This window comes from Mirounga leonina, unplaced genomic scaffold (assembly GCF_011800145.1).
Source record: "Mirounga leonina isolate KUSES-001 unplaced genomic scaffold, KU_Mleo_1.0 Mir_165, whole genome shotgun sequence".
Classification (NCBI taxonomy): Eukaryota; Metazoa; Chordata; class Mammalia; order Carnivora; family Phocidae; genus Mirounga; species Mirounga leonina.
In genome coordinates this window covers 79,778,293-79,805,229 of record NW_023270415.1, presented here as the reverse complement: position 1 = coordinate 79,805,229, position 26,937 = coordinate 79,778,293, and the positions used below count along the sequence as shown (strand labels likewise).

The window sequence follows — 26,937 nt, the reverse complement described above, 5'->3', positions numbered from 1 at the left end:
AAGACACTTAAATCCAAGAGATAATCTTAAACTGTTGATTTCATGTATTGGCTCATGGAAAAATCTTTATGGAATATCTGTCACAGAGGCGGCCTGGCCCGGCCAGTCATCATGCAGGAGCGGGCACTGTAGCCCCCAGTGAGCGACCACAGGACATTTCAGAGGCTGCTCTGTGTCCAGCTGGATGCACAGGATGCTGTGCAGGGAGGCTGGGGGTGTCATGGAGGCGGGCAGGTGCAGCCCTGGTCTGTGGCCCAGTTAGGGAGGCCCATCACGAGATGGTGCAGAACCAAGAGTGAGTGGATTGGCTTCTTTTGAAAAGAAGCATCGCTCAGTTTGAAATGCTGAGGCAAAATTGTAAGAAATAAAGTCCATAAGTGCCTTTCATCACTGCCAACTCCAGGGCACCTTTTATGTTGATGCCTGCCTGTTCTCATGGGACGGTCAGCACCCTGTGTTTAGTTTAGTGGGTCTGCCGTGTACAGATGTTACCTGCTGTCTGAAGCTTTCACTTTATACTCAAAGCTTTGCGAAGAACACCCGTTATCTTTCCAATATCAGTTATGTTTGTGATTCCGGAATTGTATGTGAGGGAAGTTGTCAGAACTGTGATACCTGCCATTTCTGTGTGTCATTCATTGTGTGTATTTGAGTTGAACGCAGTTTTTATAATAACAAGGTAGTGCTTACTGTCCCCATGCGGGAGAGGAGAGCCTGGAGCCGGATTACGGGACTGTCTGCCTGAGGCTCCATGTGGTGACGGCAGGCTCTCCTGTTCCTTTGCATGAAAGCTTAGCCCTTGTTCTGAAGTGCGATGGTGCTTCTGTGTGCGGGCCCTGACTGTGATGGGGTGGGGGGGCTGCCGCCCGCTGAGCGGTGTGCAGACCCTCAGTATTGTCGCGTGCCTGAACCACGCTTCCGCCATGTAGGAGCGCGTTGTCACTGGTGTTGCCAACCATTGCATGTGGTTCTCGGTCATTGGTGTGCCTGCTCATACTGAGGAAAGATTGGGGTTTCATCAAATACTTGTAAAAATGGGAAAATAGGTCTGTTTCTGACCCTAGCAGTAGGCAGGCAGCTTTTCCTGTGATTCTTCCACTCTGAGTAAGGGGGAGAGAGGATATTTCTTTCTACCTGCCTTGGCATATTGTAGATGTTGGGCGCACAAGTAGGGTGTTGAGAGTGGGGATGGCAAGGAAGCATTTTAGATTTGGGTCTCCTGCTCCTGAATTCTAAGTGGTTTAACAAAACATACAAACTTTCCATCATTTCTTCTTTGAAAAACTGTCTGTTAAAAAGGATAGGTGTCTCAGCAGAAAATTCAACTGAAAAAATGGCCAAAATATTTGAGTAGCTAATTCCTCCATTTCCTGTAGATAACAATAAGCACCCAAGAAGACGCTCGCCGTCATTCATCATTAGGGAAGTGCCTGTGACAGCCTCAGTGAAGTGGCACTGCAGTCCTATGAGAAGGCCTCCCATTACCCCAAACAAGGCTACAGAAGGTAACCGTGCCCAGGTGCAGGGGTGTGGGACAGCTGTAACTAGATCAGGCTTTGCTGGTGGGGATGCAAAGGGTTGTAACCATTTTGAAAAATAGTTTGGCAGTTTCTTATAAACTTGAATATATACTTTTCATACAATCCAGCTGTCCTACATGGAGGCCTTCATCCAAGAGAAATGAAAACTTATGTCTACACAAAGGCCTATGATTGCTTATAGCAGCTTTATTCATATTTACTGAAAATGGAAAACAACTCAAAGGTCCATAAAGTGGGAAATGGGTGAACAGGTTGCGGAGCCCCTCTGCAGTGGGATCCTGTTCAGCAACAGAGAGGTACTGACTACTGACATCCTCAGCAAAACGGGCAAGTCTCCAGAGCCTTCTGTTAACGGGCAGACACAGAGCTCTATACGGCTGTGGTTCCACCCTGATAACATTTGGATAAAGACAAAACTATGGGAACGAATCGGATCAGTGGTTGCCGGGGGCTGAGTCCGGGGGGAGGAGCGGACTGAGTACAAAAGGGCATGAGGGCGCTTCGAGGGTGATGGAAATAGGCCATGTCTTCCCTGTGATGGTGGTTATACACTGAATGTGTTAGTCAGAACCCAGTGAACAATGTTTTACTGTATGTAAATTTTACCTCAATAAGCCAAACCTAAAAAAAGATAGGTGACTTATGTATATACACACGTAGGTATTATGCACACACATTTATACACACACTTGAGCTCGATTTTTCTTTCCAGTGGATTAAATTTTATTTTTCTGGATTAGGTGTCCTAGAAGTTTAAGTGAAACAGGTTATAGCACGGACACTTCCTGAAAATGTATGATCTTGGAGTCTTTGGTTGATTTTTATATTCTTGTCCATGACCTGAAGGCTTTATAATGTGTTTTGTTTTTGTATAACACGGTTATATATTATAGATGTCATGTAATTAGCATAAATAAGAGGTGTTTTAAAAGTTAAATTATTTTAAGATTCCTTCCATGTTGTTCAAGCTCTTGTAGCTGTGGAGAAAAATAGTTCTACTAGCTTTAAAAATTAATAAAAAATGTTTTCTCTGATTCACGACAAACTTGATGATACAGTCTTCGGCGCTGTCTTTAATCAGCTACGGTAATTGTAGGATACAATTATATTTTAAACCGCTAGACATAAGAATGTACACAGAAAATAATACAAGTTAGCTTCACTAAACTTAAGGCTTAATTGTGATTGTAAATCAGGTCTCTTCACAGTATGTAAGAGGGTTGCTTGTTATTACAATGTGGTGCTTTGTGATGTCCTGCAGAGCAGTTGTTTAGCATTTTTTCCTAATAAACCCTTCTTAGCAAAGCCACAACAGTAGGCAGGGAGGGTGATTAGCGTGGAAAGTTGTGTGTGTTTTTAATTTTCATTTAAAAAATGAATGAAAAATTTAAAAACTTGTTTGACTTTAGAAAATAAGAAGGCCATTCATTTAAATGATGAGGTCTTCATTATTTTATGATCAGAGGATATTGCAGTGTGCGGTTATAATGGGATCAGTGATACAGTAAGGTGCCTTGTAAGAGGCCCTCCCTGAGCTACTTTGTGTTTGCTTATCACACGCGCTGCTCTGGGTTCTTAGGGCTGGCTTCACTGTCTCCGGTAACCTTGTACTCTGAATGGTCATCACACAGTAAATCTGCACTGTGGGCCTCCTTGAGAGTTGTGTTTGGGAACAGAAGAGAGAATAGGATGTTCTGCCTGGCATTTTTTATTGTCTGACTCTGTCCCTATGTTTTGCTGCGGGAATCTCTGCGTGAACTGGTTTTGAAGGCTTGGACCCGTGCTGGGGTGCTGCTTGCAGTTGGTGACCTGTCCAGCTGCTGTCAGCCAGGTGGCAGTCCTGGTGCAGTTGTCACGGTGCAGCCGCAGGGCCTCCGTGTGCGTCCGTGTAAGCAGGTGTGCTGCCATATGACTCGCGTGGAGGGTCACTGCCACTCACGATGTCCTCTCTTCCACCGAGAAGTTGTATGTGCAGAACAGAACAGGAGTAGACACGTGGAGCATGAAGTTCTGAAAGTGTTAAACCGTGTTTTTCTTCTGTTTTTCAGAAGGGTGCTTAACGGGTCTTCTTAAAATGTACTGAAAGATACGAAACTCAGTTTTGGCTTTTCTGGATGACGCAGGATCCTCGGTACCAACACCTGTCCTTTCCAGTGTGTGGTAGCCCCACTTCTGCCTTTTTCCTCAACGTCAGGCTGTGCGGTGGGCAGCCTCTGAATGCCCTTCCGGCACCTTTTCTAATTTGTTGCTCCTTGTTTTTGTTGTTGTCGTTGCTTTGCTTTGTTTTAAGTGAGACCTTGTTTTCTTTTATGGAAAAGTTGTAAGAAGTAATATAGCCAACTTCCAAATACCCTTCACCTAGATTCACCAGTTGTTAACATTTTGTGACATTTGCCTTCGTTCCCCGCCCCCCCCCCCACCTCTGGATATAGATGTACACACACACAAATTTATTTTCACCCTTAGAGAGTAAGTTGCTCATTTCATGCTCTTTACTCTTAGATACTTCAGTGAGTATTTACTAAGAACAAGGACTTTTTACATAACCAAAAATAATCAGTATAGGTATCAAATTGGCAAAATTTAACATTGCCTCATTCTCTGGTATACAGTCCACATTCATAGTTGCTCTGTTAATTACAGCAGTTTTCCCCCATACAGGACCCAGTCTAGAATTACATGTGGTATTTATTGATGTTACTGTGGCCTTTTTAGTCTGGATATGTTTCTCAGCCTTTCTCTGTCATGGCATTGACTGTTCTAGTTGTTCCGTAGGTCATTCTTCCATTTGGGTTCTTGTGATGTTTTCTCATGATGAAACTCAGATTATGCATTTTGGGGGCCAGGCTATCAGAGAAGTGGTACTGTGCCTTTCTCAGGGCATCATATCGTTTCTCATATCCATTATATCCATCTCAGGATGGCACATGATGCCGGCTTGTTCTTTTATTGGTGAGGTTAACACCTAGGAATTTGTGGGGCTGCAGATTCTTAGACCCTACTCCTGACCTGCTAAGTCAGAAACTTAGGGCTTGAGGCTATGTTTTTAACAAGCCCTAAAAATTATTTTGATGTATTCTAAAATTTGAGAATTACTGATCTCAGGTGATCAATTAGGATGACATCTGCCCAATGTCTGCACTCTAAATTAGCATTTATCCTTTGTAATTACATGAGGAATCTGTAGGGGGAATATTTGAGGCTGTGTGACCTTTTGAACTTTCAAACTGATAGTTTGGTCCCTCACTGATGATTCTTGCTTGAAACAGTTACTAGGTAGCCGCTCAGTGGGGATGCTGTTCCTTCTCACCTGTCAGCTGGTATTCTCCTGTAAGGAGAGTTTCCTCTCCTTTGTTCACTCACTCACTCGTTCACCAGCTAGCACTTCACGGATTCTTGTTTGATTCAGTGGCTTATAGTCCTTAACTCTCATTCATTTTGATGCTGGAATGCCCCCTGATTTGGCCTTCCCCAAGATCACCTCCTGTGTTTTTTTGACGTGTCCCCGTTATTTTCTGAGCATTTCCTTCTTTTTGGCCAGTAAGATACTCCCAGCATTTCTTGTAGTTTCTCTGTCCCGTCGTGGAATCAGCTATTTCTTCAAGTATCCTTGGTTCCTTTTGGTGGGAAATGGAGTTTAGAGGCCAGGGTCTGAGTGGTAGGTGTGCTCCTTTGCCGCCAGGTGTTACCACTTCCTAGCGCCCTGTGTGTGTGCACACGTGCATTTGCACCTCTACTCAAGATGCAAACATCTTGTTATATTCTTATGGGCTGATGAGGTCTCTGATTAGTTTCATTGGCTTCTAGTTGATACTTTTCTTTTTTCTTTCCTTTTTTTAAGCTCGGGCCCCTGGGGGGGCGGTCTCACATGCACCTTTGTACTTTGGTAATTAGTTAAAGGTTGGCATAGAATGTAGAATTCTCAGATTTGGGGGTTTGTCTTGGGGTTCCCCTGCTTCCAGCACCCCTCCTCTAAATTTCAGTTGGTCCTCCAGCCCCCACCTCTTTATTCTAAGGCCTCATGCCATTGAGACTTCTGCTTACTGCCCCTAGAGCTCGCCCTGGGGTGGGAAGCACGTTTAGTCAGAGGAGCAGCAAACGGACAGGTGTCCCGGGGTAACTCCGTTGTTCAGGGGAGAGCCTTCACCTCTGCTGTGTGCCTCTGGGCTTCCTGGGTTGTCCAGCCTATGCACAGTTTCACCGTCTGCCAGGGATTTGGGCAGTGTATTTATATTCAGACTTGGAGCTCAGCATTTTGCAGCCCTCTTGTATCCAAAATTTCCCCCTTGAATTTATGGCCACTTGGCTGCACATTAAGATGGTACAGTAAGGCTGCAGCCATGCCCTCCCAGAGTGGGGGCTCACAGTATTGCCAGGCAGGAAGGTGACAAACACTCCTAGTTTGTACCCGATGCAGGAGCAATTCTGACAGTAAATTCTTCTCAGGTGCTTGCCTGCCTTTGGTCATTCTCCATTTCCTTCACGTAGTTGTTTTTTAGTGAATTTGTCTGATTTTTATAATTATCTATGGGAGAAATTGCTCCATCGTCTTCCTGTAACCATTATGGAAGGCTCACACTCCCTTTTGTCTTACTATTTTTTTTTCCTCTGAAATCTAGCTTCATCTTTTTGTACCCAGTGTTTCACTATGGTAATTTTCAAGCAAATGGCAAAGTTGCGAGAATTTATGGTTAACATCCATAGGCTCCTACACCCCCTGGATTCTACCTGTGGTGTGTTACTATTCTTGCTTTCCCACATAAATAACCAATTATCCATTCCTCTATCCACTAATCCATTTTATTTTTTAGGGTGTATTTCAAAGTAAATTGCAGATACCAGTATACTTCACTGTATGTGTTTCAGCTTGCATATTGTTTACTAGAGTTCATTATTTGTTTAAGTGTAAAATTTATATACCAACTGCGTGTCACTCAAGTGTACATTCACTGAATTGTGGCAAATGCATCCACCTTTGCAACCTAAACACTTACTGAAACAGACCGTTATCATTTCCCCCGAAGGTTCCTTCATGCCCTTTGTGCTCAGAGTCCTTGCCCCAACCCCTGCTGTCGTCCTCACCCTGACGCCTGACAACTGCTGTTTTCCCCCCTCAGATCAATTCTGCCGGCCCAGGAATTTCCTGTCAACAGAATCATACTGTGTGCGTGATGTGTGAGGCTTGTTTTAGCGTAGTATTGCTGAGTTCATCCATGTTGTTTTGCGTATCTGCAATTCATTCCTTTTAAAAAAAAAAATTTTTTTTTGAGAGGGAGTGGAGGAGGGGCCGAGGGGAGAGAGAATCTTAAGCAGGCTCCATGCCCAGCACGAGGCCCAATGTGGGGCTCGATCTCATGACCATGAGATCCACAGCCTGAACAGGAACCAAGAGTCGGATGCTCAGCTGACTGAGCCACCCAGGCTCCTCCTTGTTCCTTTTAATTGCAGAGTTGTATTTCGTTGTATGAGTCTATCATATCTTGTTCATCCATTATTTTCTTGATAAACACCTTTATTTTTGAAAGAAACTTTTGCTGGGTGTGTAGAATTTTAGGTTGACAGTTATTTTCTTTCAGCATGCTAAACATGTTCCATTATCTTCTGGTCTTTGTGCAGATTTGTGAAACTTATTTTCTACAACTTTTTCATCTCTGATACTCTGCCTTGCAAATTTCAGCCACTCAGCTTCCCAAAACTTGACGTTGTCTCTCCTCACCTACCCGGGGCTGCTGTGCTCTGCTTGGATTCCCTTCCTGTGCCCCTGGGCCGTGGTTGCTCCCAGCTGGACAGAGAGGGATGGTGGGGCTCACAGGCCTGCGCTGCTCACTATCTCAAGATCTGGAAAAAGTAGTTTCATGGATTTTGACCATTTTCCCATTTGTTAACCATGGGCGGGGGGTTGGGGGGATGGGGAGGGGCGTTTTCCATCCTAGTTACTCCTGCATGTCTGAAGTGGATGACCCTAAGTCAGTGCTTTTTGTTCATATGCTCTATTTCTAAATTTTCTGAAAAATATTATGACAAATTTACTTGTAATGTTAATTTAGCTACTGATTTTATGATCTAGAGAATCTCAAGTTAATTTCCGTTTTTACAGAGGGTAATCTGTATTTTGGCAAAACTTTCATTTTAGTTATTTTGTTATTAAACCGGCTTAGGGTAATTGGTTTATTCTGCATTGTATTTAATGGAAAGTAGCATTTCTTGCCTGGTTTACCAAATGCTGGGCTGTCTGTCATGAACGTAACAGTTAATCCCAACTCCAGGCAAAAGCCTGTTTGTTCCAGTCTCTTGCCCACCCTGTTGGTGCTGTGTTAATGTATGTGAGCAGCAAGGATAGCTGGGCCTGGTAATGCGTGAACACGAATAGGAGGAAATGTGGGAGGATTTAGTCACTCATTCAGCACATAGTTGAGCTCCTGCAGTGACCCAGGCGCTGTACAGAGATACTGTTCATTTTTCCCTCTGATCTTTCAGATGATTGGGTGGAGATTTGGAATTGTTTCTGGCTTTTCTCCTAGTTTTTGATATAAATTTTAGTAACTAAGTCTATCCCTTTAAAAATACCTTTGTTAATTTGTGAAGTAGAGATTATTGTTAATAGTTAATGCTAGAACTATGAGTATTAATCAAAATAATTTTTTACTGTGTAAATCTTTTATGAAATGACATACCATAAAACGAGTATGCATATGCCGCATAGTTTTTATCCAGCAGTGGCGGCTGCTTTGAAATAAAAAGCCCAGGAGAATAATGGTGTTTGGGTGTGCGTATGATGTAACCTTGGTACGACATAGGTTAGGACCTACTCTAGAATGAGGGGCTGACTGATTTCTGGGCCTCATGGCTGGCTGGACTAGTACTTGAGACTTAATGCGGAAGGTTTTGGGCACCTGGAAATGGTAGTTTTGTTCTGGACCTGCAGTGTTGTTGGAGGCCTACCTGTTGCATTTATGTGGAAACCATTTATCCTACATTATCCCCTTTTGGTGGACCTAGGGCAGATGAAGCTTGGTCAGCCCTTGAGCTAAACTTTACCTGGGAAAACTTTAATCACTCATGTGTGCGCTTTGTTTTGTCATAAATCCTCATATAAATTTCTTGAATGAAAAATTCTGAATTAGTGAATGTATGATTTTTAAAATAACAATTTATGGGTTCTCTTGAATTTGACTTTCAATCTTAAATCTTTAGATTTATTAAAGATTAAGATATACTTTTATTTATTAGGCAACGGAGGTCATTTTCTGTTATGGTGCATAAATCTGGAAGATTGTTCAGACAGTTGAAGAAAATGTTTCTGTTTGCCCTTACTCCCCACCTTTTTTACCCACCTTACTTTTATTTAAGTAAGAAGATGTGAAAGGGGGGGAAGTCAGTGTATACCTTTTTATGCAAAAAAAAAAGAAAATGGAGTTAGTTGATAAGTGGATTTTATCAAGAAGAGGAGGGTGAAAAGCCTGCATGGCGTTTACATAGTGATCACGATAGCTGATTACACAGTAGGACCTCTGGTGGTTGCTGCCCAGAATCGGCCCAGATGGCAGTGCAGAGTTACTCCCTTTGCTGCAGCTTGTGAGCTGGGTGACAGGTGCCTTCCGTCTGTGGTGTGTGACCTTGTGTTAAGGGGGTGGGGGTGGGGGCTGTGACAGGTGCGCACCAGGGAGAGAGAGTGCGGTCTTCTCCGAGAACTGCGAGCCTGAGGCTGGGCTCAGCTGAGCCGGAGGATGGTAAGAATGAGTGTACACAGTGTAGTTTTATAGAGAGATGATGTTGTACGAGGTGTGGATTGTAGCCCCAAGGTCACGTGGCAGCGGCTGTCAGGGTACTGCATACGTTTTGGGGACTAGGAATATGTAGTTAACGTTTTACGTTAAACCCTGCAGGTATTGATGCTGTTTTTTTGTGTTCTCTTATTCTTGTTAGATTAATTCACGTTTCTGTTGTTTACTTAAAGATAGTATTTGATTTCCATAAAAAGCTTGGGAAAAATAGGCATTAGGAAATTCCTGTACTCAGAGGTGGTTCTTAGGCGGGAATTCAGGGATGCCAATGAAAGGAGTATGCCTTAAGCCAGCTGTGAGTCTATCCAGACTTTATATATACTTACAGCAAGAAACAAATGTACTTTCTCTCATAAATAATTTAAATGCACTTTATGTAGACAAATTCATTCATAACTTTATTTTTAGCACAATGAGGTGTGGAAATACTTAAAACCATAGCTGAACTAAATTATAGTTTCCCTAGGAAGTAAATATAAAAGCATGCAATAATGATTATAAGAAGGAAATTTAAATACTTTTAACATATTTTTACAGTTCCTTGGTCCTTCTCCCCCCAGTCACTTAATGGGAAGTAAAACAGATTTTTTTAAAAAAATATTTAAATTAGGTATATATATGTTTTAAGTAATTCCTGTATTATAGGAGATCCATGTTCCTCTCTGTTATAATTAGGTCTTATCATTTTCCCCTCAGATTTTGAATGTGTTCAGTTGTTGCTTTTGATTATCTTTCCATCTGTTTGTGATGTTTAGTTTTCCTGTTTTTAATGAACAATCTTATTATCTATAAGATGCATGGAAAGACTGCATCCCAGAAGAGCAATAGTCAGTGTTATAGTGGCTTTAATTAACTGAATGAAGCTTTTTTTCCTAAAATACTATCTTTCTAGGAAGTTAGTTCTCTAGAATACCTTCTATCTTAATGGATTGAGGCTGCAGGTACAGGTAATTTTTTTAGATTTCAAACTTTTGTGGGACTTAAGTTGAAAATGTTAAATAGTTTCAACTTATAGTTTTGTCTACTTTTAAAATGTAGTACACTAAAGGACGTAGACTGTGGGGCTGATAAGTTTTGAGTTGCTTTTTTACATTTGCTCTTGGAGGTGTGCAGAGGCCTTATAAGGAGTTTCAGTTTGGGAATTAGGAGCAGACAGACTGTCCTTGAGGTAAGTCCAAGATCCGATCTTCTTCTCAGGTCAATTAAGGTCCCTGGAATGTGACAACAGGAGGCAGGAAGGTGCCCACAGTTGGCATTCCAGGTAAAATGGGTGCAAACCAGTTGCTCCTTTTGTCTTTGTTGGGGTGTCGTTTACAGTGGGGCTCCCCACCCACTCCCCAGTCTTACCTTTTAGCCATTTGTAGACTTTGGACTGCTCTGTGCATTTAGCTATAAATGTTGATTTATCTGCACATGTTTTTCTTTTGACCTCTTCAGAGGATTTAGGTTTATAAAAATTAAAATGCCCATTGTGTCTTCTTCTGGTTTGCCCACAGTTGATTGTATTAGTTAAAAAAGGATTTGAATTGAGAGAGGTTTGACCTTCTCTTAAAGGATAAAGACATACTGAGAATTGACATTACATAGATTGTCAGCACATTAAAAAAAACATAGCTCCGTTTTGTTGGTTTCAAATAATAGAGTGAATCTGAGATAGGTCTTCAGAAGCCAGTTTACAACTGGATCTTGGCTTTGAATCCCTCGTAGCCAGCCCAGAATGAGATAACCCTGTTTATTAGCAGGCGAGGTAACTTCATTCTGGGAGGACTTGTCCAGTCAGTGGGTTCCTGCAGCCAGAGAGTCATGGAGACACCTGAGTCTACGTGTTACTTATGCTAAGGATCCATCAGGATAAATTATGATGAGACATACATGCTCACCTTTGGAGCAGGGGAGCTGCACCTTTGGTGAATTGCAGTCTCGATTCTGGATCCCTTCTCTAGTGGTTCATGTGAACATTTTCCCCAGTGTAGCCTGTGTTATAATGTGTATAACAGAGCAGTGTCTTGGAGCATTGCATGGGTGGGAAATGTTGGCTTCTTTCTCCATTTTGGTTCTCTCAGTTGTGGATGGCTTGCCTAGCAGATACACAGAAAACATTTATTTACTGCTGAAGTTGTTCTGCCCCCCCCCTTTCCTTTAAAACTCTGGGTTCTGATTGGCTCTGCATTTTGAACATACTCACTTCTGCTTATGGAATTAAGGTATGTGTGACAACAACATTGTATTTACAGTGCTGCTTCATCTTTAACTCAGTTGGCTATTAGAAAAATGAATGTGTGTGGTAGGTGTTCTTCAGTTCTTTTAAAAAACTTATTGTGGAAATTTTGAAGTATACATAAAACTAAAATCGGATAATGAACCCTTTTTCAACCTTCTGCCCTTATTTGTCCTATTTCCTCTGTCCCAGACTTTTGTTTGGCTGGAATATTTTAGAGCTAATCCCAGACATCATATAAAGTTTCACCTGTAAAGTTCAGTATATGTCCCTAACAGATAAGAAATATAACCGTAATACCTTTACCATGCCTCCCATAATTAAAAGTAACTTAAAATCTTTTCTCTCAGGGCACTGGGTGGCTAAGTCGGTTGAGCGTCAAACTCTTGATCTCAGCTCAGGTCTTGATCTCAGGGTCGTGGGTTTGGGTCCTGTGTTGTGTTCCATGCTGGGTGTGGAGCCTATTTAAATTAAAAAAGAAGAAAGAAAAAAAAATAATAAAATATTTTCTCTAATAAAGCTAGGTAATGTTTAATTTTCTAATTTCCCCATTTATTTATTTATTTAAAGATTTTATTTATTTATTTGACAGAGAGAGAGACAGTGAGAGCAGGAACACAAGCAGGGGGAGTGGGAGAGGGAGAAGCAGGCTTCCTGCCGAGCAGGGAGCCCGATGTGGGGCTCGATCCCAGGACCCTGGGATCATGACCTGAGCCGAAGGCAGATGCTTAACGACTGAGCCACCCAGGCGCCCATTTTCCCCATTTTTTTAAAAAGCCTTTTACCTGTTGGTTGGCATATCTCTAACATTTCCCACTCTCTGCTTTTTTACCCGTTCAGTTTTATTTTTAAATAACAGCTTTTGTTGTTGCTCTTGAAGAAACTGTCACTTATCCTACAGAATGTCCCACATTCTGAATTTGGCTGATTGTATCATGTGATGTCATTTAATTCATAAATTTCAAAACTGGTTGCTAGAAGTCCAGTTAGAAAGAGCTTCAACTCTGGGGGCCAGAAGACTTGCTGTTGGCTTCACCTCTTAGGGATGGTGCCATTAATCATTTGTTCAGATGGTGTTGTGATTCTTCCACCTAGTGGCTTTTGCAGGCATTGATGGTGGTTGCCTGGGTACTTTGTATCAGAATTGCAGAAACAGTGATGATCTGATTCAGCCATGCCTTCTGTGCTTGCTTGCTGGAGCTTTCTTGTTTGTTTTTTAACTATTTGGGTATCCTGAAATGTAGCGCATACAGAAAAGGTAGGATAAATGCATCATTCTTGTATTTACTAGTTTCAGAATTGTTGGCTAAGGGGCCAACAAACTCCAGTGGTGACTTAACACAAGTGAGAATTACTTTTAGTATCATAAATGCATAGATGTTAAGATGACCTATATGTGTGTGTGTGTATGTGTACACACATATGTATATGTTAATTTACTGCAGTCATTCTTTTTGATGGTCAGATTGCCCTTCATAGATATCTTCTGTGTCCTTAGGAAATGGCTCCAGTAATTCTTTATAGTTTTCTTGTTTATGGGCACTATAAAATAGTTCCAGGCTCAGTTTGTACCTTTCTTGCCACAGACCTGAAATCAGCCATCTCTCTAAGGAGCCTTGATTCCTTGTAGTGGGAAATGGTGTTTAGAGACTATAATGCTGGCATATTGTTGCTTCTGGACTTTTTTAGGGTATAGAGATATGAAGTGTGTATTTTTTGGAAAGAGAAAAGAATAAGTCATGAGTTTATCTCGATACTTCCAATTTAAATTTAAGATTAAAATGGTTTACTTCTTTGATTTTATGTTTGTATCTCATTTCTCTTTTGCTTAAAATCTTGGTTCTTAACATTAGCCCGTTTATGTCTTTGCTTCATCATTCGTGTGTGTGAAACTTGTGTTGTCCTTTCAGAATAACCGTGCCAAGACCTCTGAACGCATTTGAACATGGCTTCTCTGTTTCATCTTGGTGTCATTTATATTATTACTAAAAACAGCATTAGATTTCGTTATAGCTCTTGAATGCCATAGGATGTACCAGACTAGGATGTACAGTCAAATTACAGCTCCTCTCTGAAGTTATACCACCGCTCCGAAAGTTAGGCTTATTTGTTTCATTTTTGCTTTTGAAGGTTAGGGAGCGGTGGGAAGTTGCAAACACAGCTGATGGGAGTATCACTTTGTACATCCACTTCAGACAGTAGTTTGGCAGCACTTACTGAAGTGGAGAATGCACACTGGCCTAGTGGTTCCATTCCAGGTGGACACACAGCAGAGATGCGTGCACAAGAAACGAGTGATTTGTAATAGTCCCGGACTGGAAATAGCCCACTGTTCATCAAGGGTAGAATGGAGGGAGAATTGTGGTACATTCGTATGATGACGTCCTATCTAGCAGTGACTATGAAGCTCCATTCCACAGCATGGATGTTTAAAAAATGGCTAAGCCCCAAAGAGTACATACTGTGTGATTTTCTTGTAAATGTTTAAAAAAGGATGTTTTTGAATTTCCACATTCTAATGTGGAACGTGTATGTGTGTATATTTCTTAGTGTAGCTCACCCTGACCACTTTATTTAATACTGCAACCTGCATTCCCCTATGTGCACACTTCCTATCCCTCCTACCCTGCTAAACTTAGTAATTTTTAAAATAACACTGCTTGACGATATACTGTATAATTTAGTTATTTATGATTTTATTGTTGTCTCGCTCCCCTGATAGAATGTAAACTCCTTGTGGGCAGAAAAAACATCTGTGTGTGTGTGAGAGAGAGAGAGATACTAGAGTCGGTGGTAGCTTGAAACCAAATAGGGTGGGTGTATTTATAGCACAGAAATCAGCAAATGCCACACATTGGGGCTTTTCCCTCTCACTCCCCACAGATCCGATTGTTAACTACTTAGCAGTGCATCCTGTCGTGTATCTCTGTCTTTGTACACACACTGAGGTATTCATGGTACTGAACAGAGCCTGGCACATAGGAGGTGCTCACTAAATTCTTAGATGAATTTTATTATTGAAGAAATTTTGAGGTGCAAATGCAGAAACTTATACTAGCTAAAGTGGAAAAAGGGAATATATCATTTTAAGTAACTTGGAAATGTATTTAACAAGTAATAAGTTACCACTTGGTATCTGGAAATAAGTCTCTAGAAAGTCAACTAAGAAAAAGAAGTACCAATAAATCCTAAAGGAACTGTAACTACTGTGGAAAAGAAATGATAAGTCTAATAATTCTTTGATCTAGCCTTGTTTAAAATTACAAGAAATTAAAGATCAACTCCTAGTCCCCACACCCCCACAAGCCCCACACCCCTTGGTAGTCACTTCATTGGTCTTTATCCCCAGCCCTCGGCAACCAGCCACTCATCTCTCTGACGTACAGATTTGCCTGTTGTGCACATTTCATGCAGTTGGAATTCTGCATCCTGTACGTGGTCTTTTGTGTGCAGCCTCTCACTTAGGGTTCCATCCATGTGGTAGCAGGTATCGGCATCATGGCTTTTGATGATGAGTGATGCGCATCCATCAACACGCTGCGCTTGCCCCCGGGTGTTTGGCCTCCCAGAGCTGTGTCTGTTGCTCTGGCCTTTGCCGCAGTTGTGTGTGTGCAGAGCCCGCGTTCCCAGCCTCCGTCTCGTTCCCCACGTTGACAAATACGGAGCGAAGGTGAAAGCAGCTGCGGGAGCCCGGCCCAGCTTCTTGGCTCTTCACCCTTTGAAGCTCTCACAGCCTCTCTCGTTCCCACTGCCTCAGCAGCTCCAAGGAGGGTATTTTATGTGCTTTTCACAGTTTTCTACTTCCAGCTGTTGCCTCTGTCTTGGATTCAGAAGTCTCACGTCTCTTTTTTTTCATTTTAGTGGTTAGAGATTAATTTCTTGATTTAAAAGAGGGGGGAAGGAGGAATCTTCTAGTAAGTCAGCCATTTACAAATGTTCTTTCGTGTCGGTCTGGTGCTTGTGAGGCTCGGTGTGGCTTGTGGAGTCGAGGAGTTGCTGCTGAAGGCAGGCCCTTTGGACTGCAGTAAGAAGGAGAGAATTTATGATTTCTGCCGTGTCACAGGGCATGGGACTATCCATAATCAAGCATTAATTTTTGCTAACAGATTTTCAGGCCTTGCCTCCTTTATTTAAATTCAGACATTTATAAATCAAGGAGTTTGCTGGTCCCGTGTAAAAAATTCATTGTAACTGTTTCAAGTAAGACAGATAAGGCTCTGACAGTTGAGTTACTGTGGTTCTGGGCCTTGAAAAAGAAGCGTTAAATACCTTTTTTGTCCTCACTTTTAAAAAATTGAGTGATTGTATTTAACATGCTTTGGGCAGAAATGTTTCTAGGCTTATAAACACCTTAGGTGATAAGGCCTGGGCGTGGGGAGCCTTGGAGTTGAGGTGGATGGAGCCACGAGGAGAGAGTGAAACGTGGGGAGGACCAGGATTTTGGTGAGGCATTGGTGGAGCCAATGAAAACCTCGGTCATCAAGATAAGTAATAGCTTGATGCAGTGTTTTTTTTTTAAAAAACATTAATGCAGAAAATCCATGATGAACAAGATGCCAAAATTTTAAATGAAGATAGGATCAGTATTACTCATTTTTCCTTTAGCCTTATGTGCTAATGTGTGAATGCTCCTTATTCCACCTTCATTTCTACTTAAGAGTTGCTGCTCTTATTTTTCTTATTACTTAAGGTAAAAACATAGATAATCGATGTTTTTACCTTTTAAATATAAGCACTTGAAGTTTGAAATGTCCCTCTAAATACTCTCAGCTGTGTTCTAAAGATTTTGATGTTCTAGTTTTATTATCACTGTGTTCTGAACATTTTCTGATTTTTTTTTTTTGTTATTTGATGCATGTGTTACTTAGAAAGGATTGCTTTCTTGGGAAATATTGGGGACTTCACTAGATACTGTTTCTTTAAAGTAGTTACTTTTTATGTTCACTTATTATTTTGAAGAGAAATATACATGGCACAACATTCAAATGAGTGGGCAGGGAGTCCTAAACCTCCCCGCTCTTTCTTTCTGCTAAATTCTCGTAATTCTGTAAATGTCTGTGGGTGATCTGTGCATATACCAGGAAAGCACATGCATGCATGTATTTTTCCTTTATAATGAAATACCACAGTCTACATACTCTTCTATACCTTCTTTATTATTTAAAATATATATTTTATTGTTGCCTCCATCTTGGATTCAGAAATCTCACGTCTCTTTTTTTCATTTTAGTGGTTAGAGATTAATTTCTTGATTTAAAAGAAGGAGGAAGGAGGAATCTTTTAGTAAGTCAGCCATTTACAAACGTTCTTCCGTGTCGGTCCGGCCCTTATGAGGCTCAGTGTGGCTTGGGTAGCTCAGTCGGTTGAGCATCTGACTCTAGATTTTGGCTCAGGTCATGATCTCAGGGTTGTGAGATCGAGCCCTGTGTAGGGCTCTGCTCTGGCAAAGAGCCTGCTTGGGATTCTCGCGCTCTCTCTGCCCCCCAGCCCTCAGCTAGCATGTGCTCTTGCTCTCTCTCAGAAAAAAAAAATTGTATATATGTATGTATCTATCTTGAAAATCTTTGCATTTTAGGACTGGGAGTTGTAGTTTTCTTTTATACCATGTGGACTTTTTTCATTAATGAGTGTTTTCCAGTGTCCGTGAAAAATTTTCAGCAAATACCTTTCCAAACTTTATTTACTCATTTCTTTTGACATGTAGGCTGTTCCTAGTCTTTGAGTTTTGTAAATAAACCTGAGACTCATTTAAGCCTCAAACTGCCTTAAACCTTAAAGGGGATTACTGGAGGTTTCTTAGACTGGTCTACCAGAAGCTGGATCTGTGGGTGCAGTGGCTTACGTGCTTGTCTTCTCGTGGGCTCTGAACTCCTTAGGGGCCAGGACTCTGCCCCTCTTGTTTTCAGATCCCTAGTGCTTAATTCATTGCACCAATACAGAAGATGCAGAGTAGTGCACTATCATGCAGCACTCTCAAAGCCTTTATGCTTATAATACTTAGTTCTCATAACAACTGTTTTTAACTTTATTTAACTGATGAGAAAACCAAGTTCTAGAGAGAAGTTTTTTAAAGAAGTGCCCAGAGTCCTATATCTAGTATGTTGCCACATGGGGGTTCAGGGAGTATTTAACAATAAGCTGAATGGACAACAATAGACTTTCAGGTTGAAGGTGATGGAAATATGAATCAGTTTGAGCTTTGGAGTCTTTGATTTTACGAAGTCTGATCTTAACCCCAAGTCCTTTACCTCTCTCAGCCTCAGCTCCCTTTTTCTTGAAAATAGTGTTCTTAGCCTTAAAAATAAAACTGCCAGTCATTTTTACCAGCGAAAATGGGTTTATTTGGGAACAGCAAAGAATTGCAAACCCAGGCAAGCAAGCTAGGAGAGAACTGTAGGCAGAACAAAGGAGAGGACCGCTCTTTTATAGAGGGAAGGGGGGAGTTGGAATGGAGGAGGAACCTTCCTCCTGCGGGGTTAGTTCGGTAGTATCCGCCTGCAAGGTGCATCTCTCCTGGTTGGGCCTGCAGCGGAAGAGGAGTGGTAGGGGCTGAGAGCAACCCCTGCAGGCCTCCAGACGCCATCTCAGTGAGGTCTGCTTTTATTAGTCTTCACGGTGTATTGGTAACTATCTCAGAGTTTATTAGGGGGCTAACTTCTTTAAAAAGCCACATGAAGCTCCCTTGTCGTATTGGACTAGTGTCCTGTCCTTACACAGGTACCGGTGATTGTCGTTCCCTTTTGCTGCCTGCTGCGCTTTGGGCATGTTCCTAACATCTCAAGGCTTTTTTCCCTCTTCTACAAAAGTAGACATACTCGCCAGCTTGTTGTAAAATAAACGAGAGACACTCCATTAAAGTGGTTTTAACATTCTTTTAATCAAAATTTTTTTTATTGTAAATAAAAAACACATAACATAATTTATCATCTTAACCATTTTTAAATGTACAGTTCAATAGTGTTATGTATTTTCATTTTGTTGGGAACCAGATCTCCAGCACTTTTTATCTTGCACATCTGAAGCTCTGTCCCCATTGTTTTCTGAGGTGACAGCACCATGGGCCACACCATTTTACATTCCCACCCATGGTGCACAAGGGTTCCAGCTTCTTGAGGTCCTGGCCAACACTTGTTATTTCCTGTTTCCCATTTAAAAAAAATAATCATCATCCTGATAGGTGTGAGGTAAAAAGTTTTGGGGAGAATTGGAAAAATGACTATAAATTTCATGCTAAATCAGAGTAATATCTGTTGATACCGGTGTGAGAAAACTGAAAGGATAGAGGAGGGCCTTTGACCAAGAAAACCTACCGCCGTGTATCTGTGTTTGAGAAGAGAAACCACCTTCTTCAGGGCCCTACTTAGGATATGGCTGGGGGAGGACTGGGCCCCTACAGTGCTGCTGATCCTTCCTGAAGACGGGCAGCGTAGATGGTAGAAGGGACCCACTCGCCAGCCGGGCCCCCCGCCACCCGCGGGCCTCCCTGTGTGAGTGTCACTGCACAGCCAACTGCCCGCGAGCCACCGCAGCTGTCTCTGCCGCAGGCCTTCGAACAGGGCACTTCGCTCTTTGCTCCGTCAGGTGAGTGATCACCCTGTGAGCAAACTGGATTTACTGGGTAAAATGACCATCTACGGAGCAAATGATAAAGTAAGTTGGCTGTGTATATGCTCGTTCACTAAAACAGAAGTTGCAGAGTTTATTTGAATGGTGTTAACATTCAAATAAATAACGGCTTGATTGTCTTTTAATATTAGTTATTTGGTCAGTATAAGCCAAAAAACCTCCGTCAGTTAGGTTGACCATTTTGGTAAGTTTCTGGCCCCGTTCTCTGTTACCTAAGTGCCTCTGCTAGTATATTTGAAAACCCCAGGTGGCGTCTTCTTTGAGATTTCAGGAGCCTTTTTGTTTTTCTTTTGAATTTGGTGGCAAGTAACCTCCCAACAGTTTCTAAACCTAGAATTTAGCTTTCATCTCCTTTATGGCAAAACACATGAGAAATGGCCATTAGTGTCTGTAAAAATACTCAATTGAGTATTGTCTAAATTGATAATAAATTCAGAATTTTCTGCCTCTTAAGAGTCGCAGTTTCCCTTCTATTTTATATATCTTAGGTTGCTTAATTCGTTGTTCTGTTTATTTCCTGGTGATTGTGATGTATCTCCCCGGTCCCAGCTACACGTCCAGCACGTTCTGCGATGGCCGGTACCCGCTGTCGGGCGGGATCACGGACTCCGGGGGACTGTCACAGGAGCCGCAGAACTTGGTGAATTGGACTGTTGCACGGGAATGAGAGCAGCCTGTCTGTCTCATATTCTGTCTGTGATTAAGTCCTCCTTTGTAGGCCAAGTGAGGCCTGTTTCCTGGTCGCCTGGTCCCCTTGCAGCCTCTGGAGGTGGTGTCATTACAGGTGGTGGCTTGAGTGTGTGCCCTGGCAGGTGTCCTGGTGCAGGTGCTGGCTCTGCCACCGACCAGTTAGCTGTGACATCAGGCATGTTGCTTCATTTCTCAGTTCCTCAGTGCGTCCGCATGTCACGTGTGGCTTGTGACCTCGGTGGTGGTTGGAATTATTGATTGAGAAAATAGGTGAAGTCCTGCAGTGGGTTAGTGAAGAAGCACACACTGGAGGCTGACTGCCCGAGTGGTGATGTCCAGCTCTGCTATGCAGGAGGTCTGTGACCTCAGACAAGTTACTTAGTGCTCCGTGCTTCTGTTCGTCATCTCTTACACCGGGGTAATAGAATCTACCTCATGAAGCTGGTTATTAATACCTGAGTCCATATTTTTAAAGTATTTAGGATAGGGCTTGGCACAGAGTAAGCATTAACTTGGTATCCCCGTTATATTATTATCATTATATTTTCATTGGTTATTAGTGTTGCTGTTACGCTATTTGATGACAGGCACGTAGTTACATGTTAGGTATTGTCCCTGTCCTTGTACAGATGAACAGACTGACGTTCAGGATGGTGAAATGAGTCTGTCCTTGTCTCACAGATAGAACTGGGCTCCTTTGTAGCTTCCGGTTGCAAATTTAGTGCCTTCCTCAGCTTCCCCAGAGTACCTTCCGAGTAACAGAAGGGAGGAGGTATAGTACTTGTTAGAAACTCTGCAAGAACGGTGAATAATACCGTCACCTTTTGGAGTGTGTTGTATTTTGAGACCTATTAGCTGTTTGTCTTTGGAACATGATTATATCCTTTCTTATGACTAAATTTCTTTAGTCCTTATCAAGTCTTAATTTTTGTTGAATAGATTAAAATTTTCAGAAAAGTTATTTCTGTTTTGTGGTGGAAACAGTGAGGCACAATGACACAGAAATGATAATTCTGTGAGTCTTAATAGAATTAAATTTAGGTTAGGATACCCAGCTTTCGGAAGTTAGGGTATGTTGTAGTGATCAGCTGCTAATTGGAGCTATCGTTGTATAATAGTGCTGATTTTACGTAAATCTATTAACTCTTGATAAATGCAAACATAAAAGAAGTAAGAGAGGTAAATTTTGAATTCTGTATGTATAATATGAATTACAGTTTTCTTTCACATTCCTCCTAGTAGCTGACTTGAAAGCATTTACTAGGGCTTTACGCTTCCAAGAGGTACTGCCCTCAAGTATTACTTATTAAGGCCAGCAAATAAAACCGTGTAACTGTGTAAGAAATGTGAGAGTCAGACTTGGATTTGTGTGATACGCTTTTGGTGACGTTTATAAGCAGCTTTTCTTTTCTTTTTAAGATTTTATTTATTAGAGAGAGAGAGAGCAAGCACAAGGGAGGGAGGGGCAGAGAAAGAGGGAGAAGCAGACTCCCCATTGAGCAGGGAGCTCGATGCAGCACTTGATCCCAGGACCCTGAGATCATGACCTAAGCTGAAGGCAGACGCCTAACTGACTGAACCACCCAGGCGCCCCTCCCCCTGCTTTTTAAGATTTTATTTGAGAGAGAGAGAAGCAGCTTCTTTCTGAATAGTTCTTTCTAGTGACTTTCTCACCTCAGGCCAGGTTTCTGTGGGGAAGCCATATTGGGCAGTACTGCGCAGTCTATGAAAGGGTTTAGAATTCCCTTTCCTTCTTGCTGATCTTGCTCATCGCCTTCTTTGCTAGCCTTCTGATGATTTCTGTCTCATCTCACACAGTATTGTCATTTTTGTCGTACTGAAATTTGAAATGGAAGTTCTCATAGGAGTACCAGAATGCTAGAGTTGTGTGATTTATTTTTTAGGTGGGATGGGGAGAGGTGGTCCACATGGTTTTCCTAGATTTTGTGTCAGTTTTTCTTTTTCCATTTTTTATATTCTTGAAAAAGCAACATTCTCATATAGTTTACTTCACTTATTCAGTGAATCCTTATCAAGCCCCTGAACTGAGCAGGGTCTCAGAGGTGAAGCAGTGCCCAAGATTGAGGCAGGCTATGCTGTCACTGAGCTTAGTGCGAGTCCTGACATCTAGAACATCTAGATGCCTCTTCTGTGGCCATGGCCTCTAAAAGAGAAGAAAAATTCCCTCTGCCATCTCCTTGTTACCTTTAGGTGACAGATGGATGTGCAGAATGTGGCCGGTACCTCTTACTGACCACTTCTGTAATAGGGCCCGGAAGACAGTATGCAGACCAGATTCTTTCTTGCCTTGGAGATTGGGTTGTAATGGGGGCAGCCAGACAACAAACATACCGTGTAATTCAGTCACGTGGTATCTGAGAAGGTGTGAGTGCTGTGGGAAATGAAGCAGGCTAAGTAAGGGCATGGGGCAGGCAGTGTAAAGGTGGGCAGAGGACAGCAGGGAGGTCAGTGTGTCGAAGCCCAGGAAACGGGAGCCAGGCCATGGCGAGACCGAGGGCTGCAGGTGGGAGGGGAGCCACCCACACAGAGCCTTGCGGACCGTGCTGAGTAGGTAGTAAGCACTGCTTCTGGCAGAACTGGGGAAGTGTTGGTGAGTTTTAGCAGAGGAGTGAAATGGTGTGATGGGCGTCGCGAAGGGGTTGGTGTGGCTGCTGGTCGGGAACAGAGTACAGGGCGGTGAGACCTGTAACCGCGGCTGGTGGAGCATGGCAACAGCCTGGGCCGGTGGCGGCTGTGGACGTGGGGGCACGTACACAGTCCGGATTTATTTTAAAGGCAAGGATACTGGGTTTTGCTGATGGATTGCTTTGAGGAAAGAGACAGATAGGAGTCCAGGATGACTGGATTGGAGTCCGAGCAAATCGTAGTATCTTTCTTGCAAGTTTTAATGAAGAGTTTACCTGTGAGGTAGGACTTCCCAGAGTTGCTTTCAACTCTACTGATATGCTGAAGAGTTTTTTGAAGAATCTGTGGAACTTCTTAAGGAATGACTGCCTTTATGTTAGTGTGTTGTAGAGTTTGTTATTCAGAGGGCATAAAGGGACTGCCCACTTTTTTCACTTACGCCACCATTAACATAGGCCTTTCCTGCTCTTTTCAAGACGTTACTGGATCGGGAATCTAGGAGCATAATTGGGGCTTTCCTTCCTATTGAGCGGGAAGAAAACAGGAGTGATGCTGTCACAGAGTGACTGGTCCTCGTGTAGTTTCTCAGCCCTTTGGCCGTAGGCCTGTGCCCCACCGCCTGAACCACACTCTCCTCTTCGCTGCACGCGGGAATGAACCGCTTGGTTGGGGTTGTGTCAGGAGTGAAGTACGATGGTTTTCTCTGGGAGAACGCCTAGCACAGTAGCTTCTCCTTTGTGTGGCCGAGCCCTGTCCTCCTCTGCCTGTCCGCTCTTCTCAGCAGCCCCAGTGCTTCTCAGCTCTTCCGGCTGGGCTCTGCTTGTTGGCCTGGAGGGGTCTTTGCTTCTTGGATCTTGTCATCTTTTGTACCCTCAGGACTTTGCACACGAGGAGGTGATATTTGGATCTTGAGATGAATGTGAATTAGCTTTGGTGGGGTGGGAGAGAAAGCTGCTCCCCACTGGTTACTTTGCAGTCAGAGACTTGGCTTCCCCTCTCCCACACCTGAAGAGCTCCCACGTCTGTCCTCTCGTCACCTCCTCTACTGCCATGGAGGCCCCAGCCGCCGCCGTCACTCGCTGGCACCAGCCTCTCTCTCCTGTGCAGGTGCTGCTTACAGCATTTAGTCAGTATGGCTCAAAAACCTTTTCTGGGTGTGTGCTTACGTGAAGACCTCTGGCCTCTTGGATGACAGGTGGGCTCAGTGAAACTGTGTCTCTTCCTAACTGACTCCATCTTTAACTCATCTTTAGAAGATGTGACAGCACTGATTTTGCTTAGAAGATGTGAAAATTGGGTGTGTAAAATACCGTTGGCAACTAGTAAAGGTAGCTTCTGTTTTTTAACTCTATAGAGTCATAAGTTCCAAGAGAGACTCAGAGTTTGCTTGTGTCGTTGGCATGTATATTATTTGATGGTTCAGATTAAATCCCAAGCCATTCTCAGGGGCCTGGGTCAGATACCAGACTTGCTCGTGGGGTGTACTTGGATTCCTCCTATGATGAGAGTAGGCCTTTGTGTCCCGAGTGTCCTCGGTAATGGTGATCTATCTGCTTGTTTCTTCGGTTTCCTTCCTAGCTTGCTCGCCTGTGTTTTTCTGGAGCCCCTTTTCTTCCCAGTGTTGCCTGGGGTCAGAGTTCACGCTGGTGAATGATGTGTTTTCACTGGGGGCATCTAAGAGGTTATTTGAGCTCTGACTGCTATTAGGAGGCTGAATGTAACTTCTGGAGACAAAGCCATCATCGAGAGTAGTGTGTCAGAAATGAAACTAGCTGTCTTGGGGCATTACTGGACACAGATAGGCCTCTTGTTCCCCTAGCCTTTGTCAGCTCTTGTTTTCACAAGTTGGTGAATTCATAAAGCCTCTGTCGTGTTCACAGTTAAGTAGAAGACTCGATTTTTTCTTCGTTAATGGGATTTGCTACAAACAGAATTACCCACGTAATAGGAGAGCTGAACTGTGTATGTCTTGCATATGTATCACGTGTGCTCAGACAACAGAGGCTGTAGGAGCCCAGTTTCTTACTGTCTTACTGCCAGAGTGGAGTGTGTTTAAATAGCTACATTTTAGAGACGACCGAGACTGTCTCTCAGTTTGAATGGAAAAAGTGTAAGTAGCTTTACATTTTTTGAAAAAAGTTACTAGTACAGATTGTTAAGAGTGTTTTTCTGTCCTCCTCCTTCAGGAATATGAGTTTAGTACTCACTCATGTTTTGAAATTAAGAAATCAGGTATCTTGGATTCCTTAACATTTCCTAAGCTAGTTTTAAAAGAATCTCATAACTTCAAATTCTTGTTTTTATGTGTTTTCTAAATACTTTTATAAATTTGCAAACATACTTCGAAACTATCAATCTGAAAAAAGTCTTTACCTTGGAAATACCTGGGTTCCTATAGACATAGTTCTTACAGATTTGCTTTTAATGTTGATCAAGGTTTTTCCCCCAGTATTACTCATTTTTCATCAAGGCAATTATCTTAAGTCTTAAGGTCAGAATTAGGCCGGTAAAAGGCCAAAGGCATGACTTTGAAAACAAAAATAGTTGGAGGAGCCATCTACAGACATGATCTGGGTCAGACTTGATTTGCAGCTTACTCAATTTTAGAATTGCCTGTTGGTTTTGTGAGCAGAGGTCTGCCAGATGAATTGAGCAGAAGGGTGGGATTAGCATATTAATCAGGTGCTGGCTACTGGCCTTCTTTTTCTCCTCCCTCTTTCCCCTCCCTCCCTCTCTCCTTCCCTGAATGAATCTAGGAACACAGGCCCGTGGGGGTCACATTACTAGCAGGTTTCATTCTGCTCAGGAGCTTAATCTAGCCAGGATGGTCTGTGTTTCAGATTGCGGACGCAGGAGAAGATTCTGTAACTGAGAGGCATTCTTCAAGCTGCTGGAAAATATTACAGAAGGAGCACCTCCCAAATTTTGCTTCAATTTCTGAGAAAAGGAGCACACAGGGGAAACTTAGTGTGGCTGTGGATCGAAGCGAACGCTGTGGGAGCGATGAACGGGGACTTGGTGCGCGGACGCCTGGTCTGATCTTGAGAGACCTGAGTTTATGTTGCTGGAACTGGCGGGCCAAGGGGCCCTGAGACCAGCAGGTGCCGTCTGTATGGAGAAGAGCGGCTGTAGTCCATTTCCAATGTGTTGGGCTAAAGGTATACGTAACTTAAAAATCTATTTGGTTTAAATTTTATTCAGATTCATGCATTTGCACTAAAAAGATGGATGAGAGTTTTTCAGACTTTAATTCAAATAGATTTACAATTAAATTTAAGGAAAAATGAAAATTGATGTGGTATAGTTTTGCAGCTCTTGGCATAAAACTATAGGTAGCTTTTAGAAAAGTAAATAAAAATATTTTTATGGAAGTGCATTTTAAGTAAGTTATCTTTTCTATTCTGTGTCTCTTAGAGTTTTATGTTTTATTTTGTGTGTTTTAATTAAGGCACCCATATCCGTTCTGTGATGTGGAAGTTTTTAAAGAATAAAGAGACTAATTTTAACTTAAATAGGACTGGAGGAAAAAAGAGCAGTGTGGTTTTTCTTATTTCAAAAATTGGTTTTCTTTACTCACTATAAAGATTGTGTATTTAATTTGAAACTCCCTATTATTGTAAGGTGGGCTTACCACTAAGGGTCAGTAATACTGTAAATAAACATTTTCCAGTTTAATGTTTTAGGGTTTTTATTTGTATAAAATTATAAATATAAAATATAGCATTTTCATTGTAACATTCAAGATAGTATTTGGGAAGCATGTTTAGAAGTTAAAAATGCCGTGTGATCCATGTATGAATAAGACCAAATAATTTATCTGCTTCTCTTAAAGTACCTAGTGAATATTACCTCTGGGGGGATGAAGTCCGTAATAAAGAATTTAATACATGTATTATTATTTTAAAGAGTATATTCAAGTATCATGTTAACCTACTCAGGAAAGACTTTTAAAAGGAAGAAACCTGTACTGGGTAAAGACCTGCAGTATTATAAGTAGACCTTCAGGCTGACTCAGTTTAGTGTTTAGCTTAAAACTTTTAAAGCCTCCAGGATGTTGAGGCGCTAGCACCAGACCACAGTTTCGCTGTTGGATCACTTCTCATTTAACAAATTGTCAGCATCATCTAGTAATTCTTGTCTAGGCTTTTAAGCATTTCTTCTCTCTTTCTTTCTTCCTTTCTTTCCTTTCTTTCCTTTCCTTCCTTCCTCCCTTTCTTTCTTTTTAGGTAATCTCTACACCCATCGTGGGGCTCGAACTCACAACCCCGAGATCAAGAGAGTCGCCGACTGAGCCAGCGCCCCTTTTAAACATTTCTAAAACATGTGATGTTAGAACTCTTTTAATGTGATGCTCTCTGAACAAAGCACCTGTCACTTTATTACCTAATTAGGTATTTAAAGTAAAGATTTTGCTGAGTTAAATTCAAACTGT

At 42.2% G+C, this 26,937-nt stretch overlaps 1 protein-coding gene across 6 annotated transcripts in view; it reads left to right on the top strand.

Moving 5' to 3' along the window:
- PTK2 (protein tyrosine kinase 2) overlaps positions 1-26,937 on the top strand; it is a 260,594-nt gene that overhangs the window by 30,331 nt on the left and 203,326 nt on the right. For 3 of the 6 annotated variants that reach the window (XM_035012007.1, XM_035012003.1, XM_035012004.1), the window contains exon 3: positions 25,346-25,663. The exons of 1 other annotated variant lie outside the window; for it this stretch is intronic. Coding sequence is in view for 4 of the 5 variants with exons in the window: in XM_035012003.1 (XP_034867894.1) it covers positions 25,564-25,663 (100 nt within the window). In the remaining variant the exon portion in view is untranslated. Of the gene's footprint in view, positions 1-1,376; positions 1,506-25,345; positions 25,664-26,937 lie in introns of all 6 variants that reach the window. 2 more of the 6 variants (XM_035012005.1, XM_035012011.1) reach the window with 1 other exon arrangement.